Here is a 13,658-nt window from a genome sequence, read left to right on the forward strand (position 1 = left end):
ATCTTCCTCGACAAAGGAAGCTTCTGTAGCTGTGATACCCTCTCTGATTAGTAGTGCTACACCCCCTCCTCTTTTTCCCCCCTCCCTATTCTTTTTAAATGTTCTAAACCCTGGAACATCCAACAACCATTCCTGCCCATGAGAAACCCATGTCTCTGTTATGGCCACAACATCATAGCACCAGGTACTGATCCATGCTCTAAGTTCATCACTTTTATTCCTGATACTCCTGGCATTAAAGCAAACACACTTTAACCGATCCCTTGGTTCCTTCCCAGGAAAATCCTTCCCACTAGCTGGTCTACCTCTTGCTACTGCCTCACCTGCATCAACGCTCACCTCTGGTATACAGCTCAGGTTCCCACCCCCCTGCCATACTAGTTTAAACCCTCTCGAACTACTCGAGCAAACCTTCCACCCAGGACATTGGTCCCCTTCCAGTTCAGATGCAACCCGTCCTTCTTGTACAGGTCCCACCTTCCCCAAGAAGAAGGATGGTGACAGAAAGAGGCAGAGACAAAGACTTCTACAATTGATTTTGCCCAGCAGCAATTAAGAACTTTTGATGAGAACGTGCTATCAGAAGTTAAAACCAGTTAGAAACTTCAGTTTCTGGGTGTAGAGAAGTCTAATTTAAAGGTCATCAACCCACGTTTGAATGTCCAATGCCATGTTAGTTTGGGAGGTGTACAGACATTCCTAACAGCTGTCCAACACAGATTTTGGGGCACTTAATACATCAAGTGACCTAATATGTTTTAAAACATACAAGAAAATGATGTTGGGATTATTAGCAGTCTAAGTAACTACTATTAATAATGCTGTAGTTTGCAAGTAGAAAAGGCAGGTATTCAATAAACTCACCTTAAATGTGGTGATTAGAGGAGTCAGCCAAACCAATGAGCTACCTCTCAGGCCATAATTGTGACCCCCTATACTAATAAGGCTGATGGAGAGTTTCATCAGAGTCTAGTTGATAAACTTGGAGTAGAAGCTAATCATTTTTATATCCGAATATTTAAAACAACCACATTGAAAATGCCTGGAAACTAATATTACACAGGCTCATTTCCATTTTTCTTACTTGCATCATTTTCTATTGGAATTTGTATGCTAAATTATGCAAGCTCAATATTCATTGGCCCAAATTCCATGCGGGTGCTTTATGCCTCCAAGTAGTTGATGCCTAGTATGTTGCTGTCAATTTGAGACAATCCAGGCTTCAGACAGACGTCAGCTGGATGACACAGAGTCATAGAGATGTACAGCACAGAAACAGACTTGCTAACACTTTTAAAATATAAGGATCAAACACAGAGATCTAAAACAAATTTAAAACACTTCTGAATGCAATATTCAAGGCTTTTGACGCAGACACTTGAGAAGCATCATCATTGCAGCAATCAGAAAGTTATTCAACTAGTTCAAGAACAAACTGCAAGCTACAGAGAACCGAGCTGTTGAAATCTAAACAGACAGATTCCTGAGAATTAAACAAAATTGTCTTTGGACACTCTAAAGCAACACTGCAGCAAGGTCAATCCTTCTGACAAATTATTTACATTCTTTCTTCAAAAATTCTGTCATAGAAACAATTCCCTCCCTCTCCAAGTGGAATCTGCCTTCATCCTTAAAATAGGGAAACCAAATCTTCCGCATTATTGCCCTGGCTTCAAAAGGTGGGGACCAACACTTCTCATACACTAATCAATATTTTTCAAACCCAATATTACTTCTAGTTTAAGGTAAGCGCAAGCTCACTTTGGCAGATAGAAACCAAACTAATGCAGCAACATTAGTAATTTCACAGTGTTAAGTACAACATGCTATCCTTGGTCGATTTGGCAAATTTATGCTGCCTTTCAACACCAGAATGTATTTACAAGATTCTTGCAGCAAGTCTCCAAAAGCTAACTGCTACAATGAGGCAATCATTACTTTACAATTTTATGGTTTTCTAATCCTCTCATTCCCCACAAAATCTGTAGGCTGTTAGTAAATCCAGAAGGGAAAGACTAAACAACTAGACATCAGCATGAATTTGGAACTGTTCGTTTCTCCACTTCATTTGCTACAAGTTTGGATCATTTTGCAATTCCAGTGTGGTCATCTTTTTATGATGATGCGTGGACCAGCTGGGCCAAATGTCCTAACTTATTTTTATCTAATTTCATGCACGACAGGATTTTGCACCCATTTTTGTTTTCAACTTCTTGAATGCCGAGAGTTATCAGAAATAATGTGAATTGATTTTATTTGATTTATTATTGTTACAAGTACCTAGGTACAGTGAAGAGTGCTTTTTTTTGGCGTGCAGTACAGGCAGATCATACCATACAAAGTGCATGAGGGTAACAGAACAGAGGAATACAATGTTACGGCTGGAGACAAGGTGCACAAACAGTGAAGTCAACATTAAAATTAAAATGTGAGAGGTCCATTCAAATAGCAGCAGGGAAGAAGCTGCTCTTGAATCTGTTAATAGATGTGTTTAAGCTTCTGTATCTTTTGCCTCACAGAAGAGGTTGGAAGGTATCATAATTGGGGTGGGAGGAGTCTTTGATTGTGCTTTTCCAAAGCAGCGAGAAGCTTAGATCGAGTTAATTCTCAAATTTTATTCTCAAAACAACAGTTTGTTTTGTGCTGAAGGCTTAGAATATGTTATCATCATTGGGAACTTGGTGTTGAAAGCAGAGGTAAAGGTCTTTTTAGTTTTCAGTGCTGTGAAGGTACGATCTGTCTTTTTCAAGCTCAGGAAATAATTTGAAACAGTGAGCTAATGATAGCTTAAATCACATGAACACCTAGAAAGGCCAAGTGACAAGACAATTACAAATCAAAACTTCCATGACTTCCAGAGACAAGATGGCTGAGGCCACAAGTTAAGTTCAGAAGAAAATACTCAATCCAGCAGCAGGGAAATTTGTAGAAGTCTTCTGACTACTTCAGAGCTGGGAAGAAATCTTGAGCTGTTTTAGCAGACTCAAAGTAGTCAAAAATCTGAGAAAAGTCAGCAAGTTAGCCTAACGTGCTTCTTTGCTCTTCTCAGAAAGCAATGAAATCAGGTGAGTGTGCAAAAAATTATTCCCAATTACTCCTAAAGGAAATACTCCCAAGCCCACCAATTCAGTAACAAATTTTAAACTGAACACAGTTTTGCTGTTTACGAAGTTGTGATTTTAATCACAGTTATGTCAAGGAGTGAACCCATTTAGCTAATCATGCTTGTGCCATCTGAACAAACCAGCCATCCACTCTAACCCCACTTTCCAGCACCTGGCCACAGTCTTGCAGGTTATAAAGCTTCGGGTGCACATCCAAGTTCCTCTCAAATTAGTTCAGCATTTCCATCAAAACGACCGAACTGGGCAGTGGATTCCAAATATCCACCACCGATTGGGTGAGAAAAGTTTTCTGCATGTACACGCTGATCATTCCACTAATCACCTTAAGTTTTGGTAGATTTGGTGCACCTTAGAAGACCTATTTCCCCAGTCAGTTTCTATGTCTACTCCATCCGGTCCTTTCGTTATTTTATACATCTCAGTTGGCACCACCGAGCATCAACTTTTCTAAGGAAAACACCACTTCACCACCCAATCTTTCCTCATTGTTACAATTTTCAGGCTGCAGCAATAATATTGGACATCTCCTCCATACTCTCAAGGTAACGCAGTGACCAGAACCACACATAAATCTTCATTTATGATCTAACCAGTGTCTTATACGGTTTCAGCATTACATTCCTGTTCATGTTTTCAACACCTCACTCAATATTTAAAGGTATTGCATCTGTCTTATTTATTACTTTATTACCTCCAGGGTCTGTACACTTTCTTGCACCACAAACTCCTAGATTTCTCTGTTCCTCTACGTTTCTCAATACCCTCTGTGTATTCTCTTCCTTTGTTTGCACTCTCCAATATCATAACGTTGCATTCCTCCACACCCTTTTGAATATGATACGATATTTGCAGACAAGAGTTAGAATTTACAGACTCTATAGTTAAGAGTTGCAACATCACAACAGCCATAATTATGCACACTACATGAAATAATTCACATTCCTCTTTTAGCGAGAGTGATTTGCCAACAATTAAGCAGCATTTACAACTCCTTAGATACTGAAGCAATCCACGTCCAAATGCAGCAAAATCTGGACAATACGCCAGCCTCGGACAAAAAGTGCTAAGTAACATTTGTGCCACAAAAATGCCAGGCGATGGCCATCTCCAGTAAGAAACAATCCAACCATCAAGTCTTGACACATAATGGCATTGCCATCACCAATTCCCCACTTTTAACATCCCAGCGGTTATCAGTGACCAGAAACTCAACTGTACACACCACATAAATAAAGTGGCTACAAGAACCGTTCAGGGGCTAGGAATACAGTGGCAAGTAGCTACTCCCATGCTTCCACAAAGCCAGTCTACCATCTACAAGGCACAAGTCAGGGCTGCACTGGAATATTGCCACTTGCTGAGATAAGTGCAGCTCCAGCAACACTGATGCAGCTTGACACCATCCTGGACAAAGCAGCTTGCTTGACTGACACAACATCCACAAACAGTCACCTTCTCCACTATTACTGTGTTTACTATCTACAAGGTGTACTGCAGAAATTCACCAGGACTCCTTAGAGCTTTCAAGCTCATGGCCACGGCCACATACATCTGGTAGGACAAGGGCAGCAGATATATTGGAACATCACCAGCTGCAAGTACATCTCCAAGCCACTCATTTTGCTGAGTTGGAAATATATTGTCACTCCTTCAGTGTCACTGCATTGTGGATGTGTATATCTACAGCTCACAGACTGCAGCAGTTCAAGAAGACAGGTCACCTTCTCAAGGTCAACTAGGGACAACTAGTAATAAATGTTGTCCAAATAAAAACTGAATGAACTGTGGGTGGTGTAAATCAGAAACAAAAATGGAAAGGTTTAGCAGGTCTGGCAGCATCCATGAGCAGGAATCAGAGTTAATGTTAAGGGTACCTCAACCTGAAACATTAACCGATTTCTCTTCAAAGATGCTGCCAGACCTGAACTTTTCCAGCAACTTCTGGGAATAATGGGAACGGAGGTCAGGGCAGTTGAATGTTCCTCCTGCAGAATGTGGGAGGTAAGGGTCACCACTTGTGTCCCTGCTGACTACATCTGCGGGAAGTGCACTCAACTCCAGCTCCTTGAAAACAGCGTTAGGGAACTGGAGCTGGAGCTGGATGAACTTCGGATCATTCGGGAGGCAGAGGGGGTTATTGAGAGGAGTTACAGGGAGGTAGTCACTCTTCAAGTACAGGAAAAAGGCAGATGTGTTACAGTCAGGGGACGGAAAGGGAACCAGCAGGCAGTGCAGGGATCCCCTGTGGCCATTCCCCTCAACAATAAGTATACCGTTTTGGATACTGTTGCGGGGGACGACTTACCAGGGGACAGCAGTGGGGCACAGGTCTCTGGCACAGAGTCTGTCCCTGCTGCTCAGATGGGAAGGGGGAAGAGGAGCAGAGCATTAGTCATTGGGGATTCCATAGTTAGGGGGACAGATAGGAGGTTCTGTGGGGACGAGAGAGACTCACGTTTGTTGTGTTGCCTCCCAGGTGCCAGGGTGCATGATGTCTCTGATCCTGTTTTTGGGATCCTTAAGGGGGAGGGGGAGCAGCCCCAAGTCGTGGTCCACATTGGCACCAATGACATAGGTAGGAAGAGAGACGAGGATTTAAGGCAGAAATTCAGGGAGCTAGGATGGAAGCTGAGAGCTAGGACGAACAGAGTTGTTGTCTCTGGTTTGTTGCCTGTGCCACGTGCTAGTGAGGCAAGGAACAGGGAGAGAGAGGAGTTGAACACGTGGCTACAGGGATGGTGCAGGAGGGAGGGTTTGGGATTCTTGGATAATTGGGGCTCTTTCTGGGGTAGGTGGGACCTCTACAAGCAAGATGGTCTTCACCTGAACCAGAGGGGCACCGATATCCTGAGGGGGAAATTTTCTAAGGCTGTTCGGGTGGGTTTAAACTAATTCAGCACGGGGGATGGGCACCAAAATTGTAGTTCAACTATAGAAAATGTTGAGAGTAGGGTGGTCCGAAATAAAGTTTCAGGGAAGCAAGATGGCACCGGCAAGCAAGAAGTTGGATTGAAGTGTGTCTACTTCAATGCCAGGAGCGTCCGGAATAAGGTGGGTGAACTTGCAGCATGGGTTAGCACCTGGGATTTCGACGTTGTGGCCATTTCGGAGACATGCATAGAGCAGGGACAGGAATGGTTGTTGCAGGTTCCGGGATTTAGATGTTTCAGTAAGAACAGAGAAGATGGTAAAAGGGACGGAGGTGTGGCACTGTTGGTCAAGGACAATATTACAGTTGCAGAAAGGATGTTTGGGGACTCGTCAACTGAGATAGTATGGGCTGAGGTTAGAAACAGGAAAGGAGAGGTCACCCTGTTGGGAGTTTTCTATAGGCCTCCGAATAGTTCCAGAGATGTAGAGGAAAGGATAGCAAAGATGATTCTCAATAGGAGTGAGAGACACAGGGTAGTTGTCATGGGGGACTTCAACTTTCCAGATATTGATTGGGAACACTATTGTTCGAGTACTATACATGGGTCAGTTTTTGTCCAGAGTGTGCAGGAGGGCTTCCTGACACAGTATGTAGATAGGCCAACAAGGGGCGAAGCCACATTACATTTGGTACTGGGTAATGAGCCCGGCCAGGTGTTAGATTTGGAAGTAGGTGAGCACTTTGGTGATAGCAATCACAATTCTGTTAGGTTTACTTTAGTGATGGAAAGGGATAGGTGTATACCACTGGGCAAGAGTTATAGCTGGAGGAAAGGCAATTACGATGAGATTAGGCAAGATTTAGGGAGCTTAGAATGGGGAAGGAAACTGCCGGGGATGGGCACATTAGAAATGTGGAGCTTATTCAAGGAAAAGCTCCTGTGTGTCCTAGATAAGTACGTATCTGTCAGGCAGGGAGGAAGTTGTAGAGTGCGGGAGCCGTGGTTTACAAAGGAGGTGGAATCTCTGGTCAAGAGGAAGAAGGCGGCTTATGTTAGGATGAGATGTGAAGGCTCAGTTAGGGCACTTGAGGGCTACGAGGTAGCCAGGAAAGACCTAAAGAGAGAGCTCAGAAGAGCCAGGAGGAGACATGAGAAGTTGTTGGCGGATAGGATCAGGGTAAACCCTAAGGCTTTCTATAGGTATTTAAGGAATAAGAGAATGACGAAAGTAAGATTAGGCCCAATCAAGGATAGTAGTGGTAAGTTGTGTGTGGAGTCAGATGAGATAGGGGGAGCGCTAAATGAATATTTTTCAACAGTATTCACTCTAGAAAACGACAATGTTGTCGAGGAGAATACTGAGATACAGGCGACTGGACGAGGTGGGATTGAGGTTCACGCGGAAGAGGTATTAGAAATCCTTCAGAAGGTGAAGATAGATAAGTCCCCTGGGCCGGATGGGATTTATCCTCGGATCCTCTGGGAAGCCAGGGAGGAGATTGCCGAGCCTTTGGCATTGATCTTTAACTCATCATTGTCTACAGGAATAGTGCCAGATGACTGGAGGATAACAAATGTGATTCTCCTGTTCAAGAAGGGGAGCAGAGACAACCCTGGTAATTATAGACCAGTGAGCCTTACCTCAGTTGTTGGTAAAGTGTTGGAAAAGGTTATAAGGGATAGGATTTATAATCATCTAGAAAAGAATAAATTGATTAGGAATAGTCAGCACGGTTTTGTGAAGGGAAGGTTGTGACTCACAAACCTTATTGAGTTCTTTGAGAAGGTGACCAAACAGGGAGATGAGTGTAAACCGGTTGATGTGGTGTATATGGATTTCAGCAAGGCGTTCGATAAGGTTCCCCACAATAGGCTATTGTACAAATTGTGGAGGAATGGAATTGTGGGAGATATAGCAGTTTGGATCGGAAATTGGCTTGCTGAAAGACGACAGAGGGTGGTAGTTGATGGGAAATGTTCATCCTGGAGACCAGTTACTAGTGGTGTACCACAAGGGTCGGTGTTGGGTCCACTGCTGTTTGTCATTTTTATAAATGACCTGGATGAGGGCGTAGAAGGATGGGTTAGTGAATTTGCAGATGACACTAAGGTCAGTGGAGTTGTGGACAGTGACGAAGGATGCTGTAGGTTGCAGAGAGACATAGATAAGCTGCAGAGCTGGGCTGAGAGGTGGCAAATGGAGTTTAATGCAGACAAGTGTGAGGTGATGCACTTTGGGAGGAGTAACCAGAAGGCAAAGTACAGGGTTAATGGTAAGATTCTTAGTAGTGTAGATGAGCAGAGAGATCGCGGTGTCCATGTACACAGATCCTTGAAAGTTGCCACCCAGGTTGTCAGGGCTGTTAAGAAGGCATACAGTGTTTTCGCTTTTACTAATAGAGGGATCAAGTTCCAGAACCAAGAGGTTATGGTGAATCTGTACAAAACTCTGGTGCGGCAGCACTTGGAGTATTGTGTACAGTTCTGGTCACCGCATTATAAGAAGGATGTGGAAGCATTGGAAAGGGTGCAGAGGAGATTTACTAGGATGTTGCATGGTATGGAGGGAAGGTCTTACGAGGAAAGGCTGAGGGACTTGAGGCTGTTTTTGTTAGAGAGGTGTTGAGAGGTGACTTCATTGAGACATATAAAATAATCAGAGGGTTAGATAGGGTGGATAGGGAGAGCCTTTTTCCTAGGATGGTGACGGCCAGCACGAGGGGGCATAGCTTTAAATTGAGGGGTGAAAGATATAGGACAGATGTCAGAGGTAGTTTCTTTACTCAGAGAGTAGTAAGGGAATGGAACGCTTTCCCTGCAACGGTAGTAGATTCGTCAACTTTAGGTACATTTAAGTCGTCATTGGGCAAGCATATGGACGTGCATGGAATAGTGTAGGTTAGGTGGGCTTGAGATTGGTACGACAGGTCGGCACAACATCAAGGGCCGAAGGGCCTGTACTGAGCTGTTATGTTCTATTGTTGTGAATAAACGGTGGCCACCCAGTAATGCTCGCATCCCACAAGGGCAATTAAAAATAAAAGACCTTTAATCCTCTGGTAATGTGCCTTTATCTAATGAAGATTTGGAAATGATCCTCAGATCATTTCTTCCTTTGCTTCCTTTAACAACTCAGGATTAATTTGTCTAGACCTGATGATTTGCCCATTTTCAAGGTCAATCACTCCCATACCTTCCTTCATGCTATGCTTATTTTATCAAATACTTCACATTTTCTTCTTTGACTACAATGTCTAAATCATCCATCTCCTTTGTGAAGATAGGAACAAAATACTCAAGAATCTAGCCCACATCTTCTGTATCCATGCACAAGTTACCCGTACTCTCCTAAATCATGCTCTTGCTCTTAATTTACTGTTAAAACACCTTCGGACTTTCCTTAATATTAATTGAGCAATTTTTTTCATATCTTCTTCTTGCTGGCCTAACTTTCTGTCTCATTTAACTCCTGTACTTCCAAGACACGTCTATGCTTCCTGTCTACAAGATTGTCTTAAGTTCTGTTCTACTTCTTTATCTCAATGTGTGTTTTGGATAATCAGGAAAGTCCAGATTTGGCAATACCACCAGTTTTTTTTGTGGAGACATGTCTACACCGTGCTCACAGAATCTTGTATCTAAAAGCCTGCCAGTGATTTACCACTGACTTTCTACAAAGAATGTGTCTAATCTGCACAGCCAGATCATCATAGTTTTGTCAGGTTTGCCTTCCTAAATTGAGAACACTGACTCTTGTTCTATCAATTACTATCTTTTTCCATAATGATGTTAAATCTTTCTGTGTTATGATCATTATCTCCAAACTCTGGCTTTATCCACTAGGACTTAGAATTACACCCTCTACCATTGGGCGTGTTATACGCTGGATAAAAAAAAGTTGAGTTGATCTGTAAAATACGTTACCCTGGCACAAGGGAGGAAACATACTGTCCTGGAGTATTATAGGCATTTCTGTGAACACGTGTCTGATCTGACTATGGAATCTTTTATCACTATTACTCTTCCACTCTCTCTCCTTTCATGTACAGCTGAGTTACCCTTGATACCACTCTCAATAGTATCCACTTAGTAAAGTGGGGTCTCAGGGGCTCCTGCACTGTTTGCCAGCTCTCAGATTGGCTGGTGGTCACCCATTGCCTCAGTGCCTGTATATGGCCAACCTCCAGCATGACTACTTCCTTACATGTGCTATCAGTATAGTCCTCTCTGAAAGTGATCGATGCCACTGGTCAAGTTCTGGGTCACGGAGTTGAAGCTTGTGCAGCCAGTGACACGTCCTATAGATGTGTTCATCTGGGACCTGTGCTCTGTCCATGACTTCATACATAGCGCAAAGATGTACATTCTACTTGGTCAAACTGAGTTGTTATCCTGTAACTTTAAAAGAAATGATGCTTGCTATAGTTATAACAATAAAAGAAAAAGTGCCAGGGCAGAAATGGCTAGCACGAGGGGTCATAGTTTTAAGCTGGTTGGTGGAAAGTATAGAGGGGATGTCAGAGGCAGGTTCTTTACGCAGAGAGTTGTGAGAGCATGGAATGCGTTGCCAGCAGCAGTTGTGGAAGCAAGGTCATTGGGGTCATTTAAGAGACTGCTGGACATGTATATGGTCACAGAAATTTGAGGGTGCATACATGAGGATCAATGGTCGGCACAACATTGTGGGCTGAAGGGCCTGTTCTGTGCTGTACTGTTCTATGTTCTATGTTCTATGTACAGCAGGTTGAAAGCAAAAGGGACACCTACGCTCTCCTCAGCACCTAACTCGCAATCAATCTCCTAATTTACCAAGCTCCCTCTTTACATTCTGTAAAAACTAAAGCAGCACTCAGTGCAGTTAAGACAACACCAGGCAGTTGTCTACTAATATTTTGTGGAAAGAACTGATTCAAGTTCAAAAACTGATCCAAAAACAAGGATTAAATCAGCCACTAACTAACTAGCCACAGCTTCTCTCAGATCTTGTATGCCCCCATATTAAGGCTGCAATAATTCCTGGCAGTTAAGTTAAAGGAAAACAGACTTTAGATACAGAAAATTGCTCACAAAGTCTCACACTCACCAGCTCCAAGTGCAAGTAAGGGAAGAATGCACTGGTAATCAGGCCCGTTATACCAACAGTCAAATTAGACATACAAATATGTCTTATTTATTTGCTAAAATGAATATTTTTCTTTATTTATTACTGTTATCCAGAACAAAATAAGACTTTCATTCCAATTCTTCAAAATAAAGTGATTAAAAGCAAAAGTACTGTGGATGTCAGAAACCTAAAGCAAACACAGTAGGCTGGAGAGACGCAACAGGTCTGGCAGTATCTGCAGACAGAGAAAAACAGAGTCTGGTATGGCTTCTTCAGAATTGAAAAGTGTTAAAAAATGTTGCTTTTAAGGCTGTGTTTGCTGACATCAGGGAGCATGTGTAGTATGTTCTGGGGAGATACTTGCAATTGTGCTGGCTGAGAGAGATTTGTTAAAGTGTTTCAATTATGTGCCTATTTTCCATCCTTGCACAGTTTCACTGGAGGTTAGACCAGTGGGTGCAGGTTGCCTGGCACTGGAACCTTAGAAAGGACCGGAAAAATGTGGCAGAGAAGGGCAAGATAGTCAGGGAGGACAAGGGACCGGAGAAGTCACTTCTAATCCCCGGCAAGTCTTTTCCTATCCAAAAGTGCCCAAAACAGATCCTGGCAGTCTCTTCTGCTACTCAACCCATAATCTGACATTTGGAAGAGAGTACGTGGCTTGCAGCACTTTTGAACCTGTTGGCTTGATTTCCAAGAAATCACACAATAAAACCCATAAGGTAGAATGTTCAAACAGTGTAGAAGATACCAGTTTCCTAAAGAAATGTATTCCCAACAATGATAAGATCATTTCAAATTGTCCTATCGGCTTTGTTTGATTTTCTTTCCTCTTCGGTAATAAACCCATGCTCTTTTGTTAAAGGTGTACTGACAGTCTTGTGTTCAAATGTTCAGTGACTGATCACTACCAATATAAACTAGAAAAACTTATGATTTATCATCCTAGTGTTGTGGAATTGGATATGTCCAGTTGCACCGTCAACTGGGATAATAATAGTTAATCAGGTTATCGAAAAAGGTAAACGGAAAAGCTGAGAACATCCTTCAAATGACATAATTCACTTTCCCAAGAATGTGTAATAAACAAATAGGTTGTCCATGATTGATTAAAACCATTTTCTGCTTAATTTCAGCAAGTAAAACACTTGTACCTAGAAGAAATCACTGATACTGAAGGAGCAGCTGTGGGTAGAGATGATCATAAGGCACCAGACAGTTCAGATGACACAGTTTGTTCATGAGCTGAACCAAAGACTCAACTAATTGCTGTCACACATATGATGTTAAAGTGAAGAAAAACAACCAATATAAAACAGAGCCTGACCAGGATTCACCCAAGGGAAATCAGAATAGCAGAGTTGTTCATTAAATGATGAATTACACACCAAGTATTTATAGACTAATAACTGTTTAAAAAAGCTCACCTCTAAATCTGTGACTGTTTTCTCAAGATTTGATGCTTTCTTCTTCCACTCTGCAATGTCCTTCTGATACTTCTCCAATTCAGTTGCATACATCGCTTTCTCCTCTGAACAGGCATATGAATTGTCACAAAAAATACATGGTGCTAATTAAGTCAAATAAAAGTGAACAATTTCTGCCAACATAAGTAGCCTGGAATTTATTATTTTCATTTAAGCTTTACTTTGAAATTCATTCACACGATGTGGATACTGCTTGCCAGGGCAGCAACGAATGCCCATTCACATTAGCCTTTGAGAAATAGATGGTCAGCCATCTTTGGAAACTGGAGAAATCAATTTATTTTATTGCTTTTCAGAGCAGCTTTTTAAACACAGCTGAGTGCATGTTGGGTTACATTGGAGCAAACTAAATTGTCGTGTGGTCTGAAGTCACACAGGCTAAAAGATGGTCAGCTTCCTTACCTAAAAAGAACAGTACTGAATTAGCTGAATTTTTATTGCAATCCAATGGTTTAATAGTCTCTATTACTAATAGAAGCTTTTTAATTGTAATTTTTTATATTAACTGAATTTAAATTCCCGACTCCTGAGGTAACGTTTGAATCAGGCCTCTTGGTTTTATTTCAAACAAGTAACAAGAATCTGGAATTAAGAGTCTAATGATGACCATGAATCCATTGTTGATTGTCAGGAAAAACCCATTTGGTTCACTTATGTCCTTTAGGGAAGGAAACTCCTATCCTAACCTGGTCTGGCCTACATGTGACTCCTGACCCACAGCAATGTGTTTGATTCTGAACTGCCCTTTGGGCAATTAGGGATGGGCAATAAATGCTTCCTACCAGCGACACTCTCATTCTATTAATTTTTTTTTGTTAAAAAAATCAATCATTCTACCACATCCTAATTGTGACCTTGTGTGTATTATGAAAAGAAATTGAAATATCCAAAGCTAATTCTTATGGCAGGTAGTAAGACAAAACACCACAACAGCAGCTGATTAACACATAATGGGTCATTCTACACTAACCATTTGAAAAAAAAACAAATTTAATAAGGATCCAGTACTTTATCAGTAGTGCAAAGAAACAAGCCTGGTAGCAGAAATTGAGGTTTGTGAGGATGAAAA

At 42.0% G+C, this 13,658-nt stretch overlaps 1 protein-coding gene across 3 annotated transcripts in view; it reads right to left on the reverse strand.

The window, feature by feature from the left end:
- trip11 (thyroid hormone receptor interactor 11) overlaps window positions 1-13,658 on the reverse strand; it is a 117,612-nt gene that overhangs the window by 37,580 nt on the left and 66,374 nt on the right. For all 3 annotated transcript variants that reach the window (XR_009446224.1, XR_009446225.1, XM_059649045.1), the window contains exon 15: window positions 12,530-12,633. Coding sequence is in view for 1 of the 3 variants with exons in the window: in XM_059649045.1 (XP_059505028.1) it covers window positions 12,530-12,633 (104 nt within the window). In the remaining 2 variants the exon portion in view is untranslated. The remainder of the gene's footprint in view (window positions 1-12,529; window positions 12,634-13,658) is intronic.

This window comes from Stegostoma tigrinum, chromosome 10 (genome assembly GCF_030684315.1).
Source record: "Stegostoma tigrinum isolate sSteTig4 chromosome 10, sSteTig4.hap1, whole genome shotgun sequence".
Taxonomy (NCBI): Eukaryota; Metazoa; Chordata; class Chondrichthyes; order Orectolobiformes; family Stegostomatidae; genus Stegostoma; species Stegostoma tigrinum.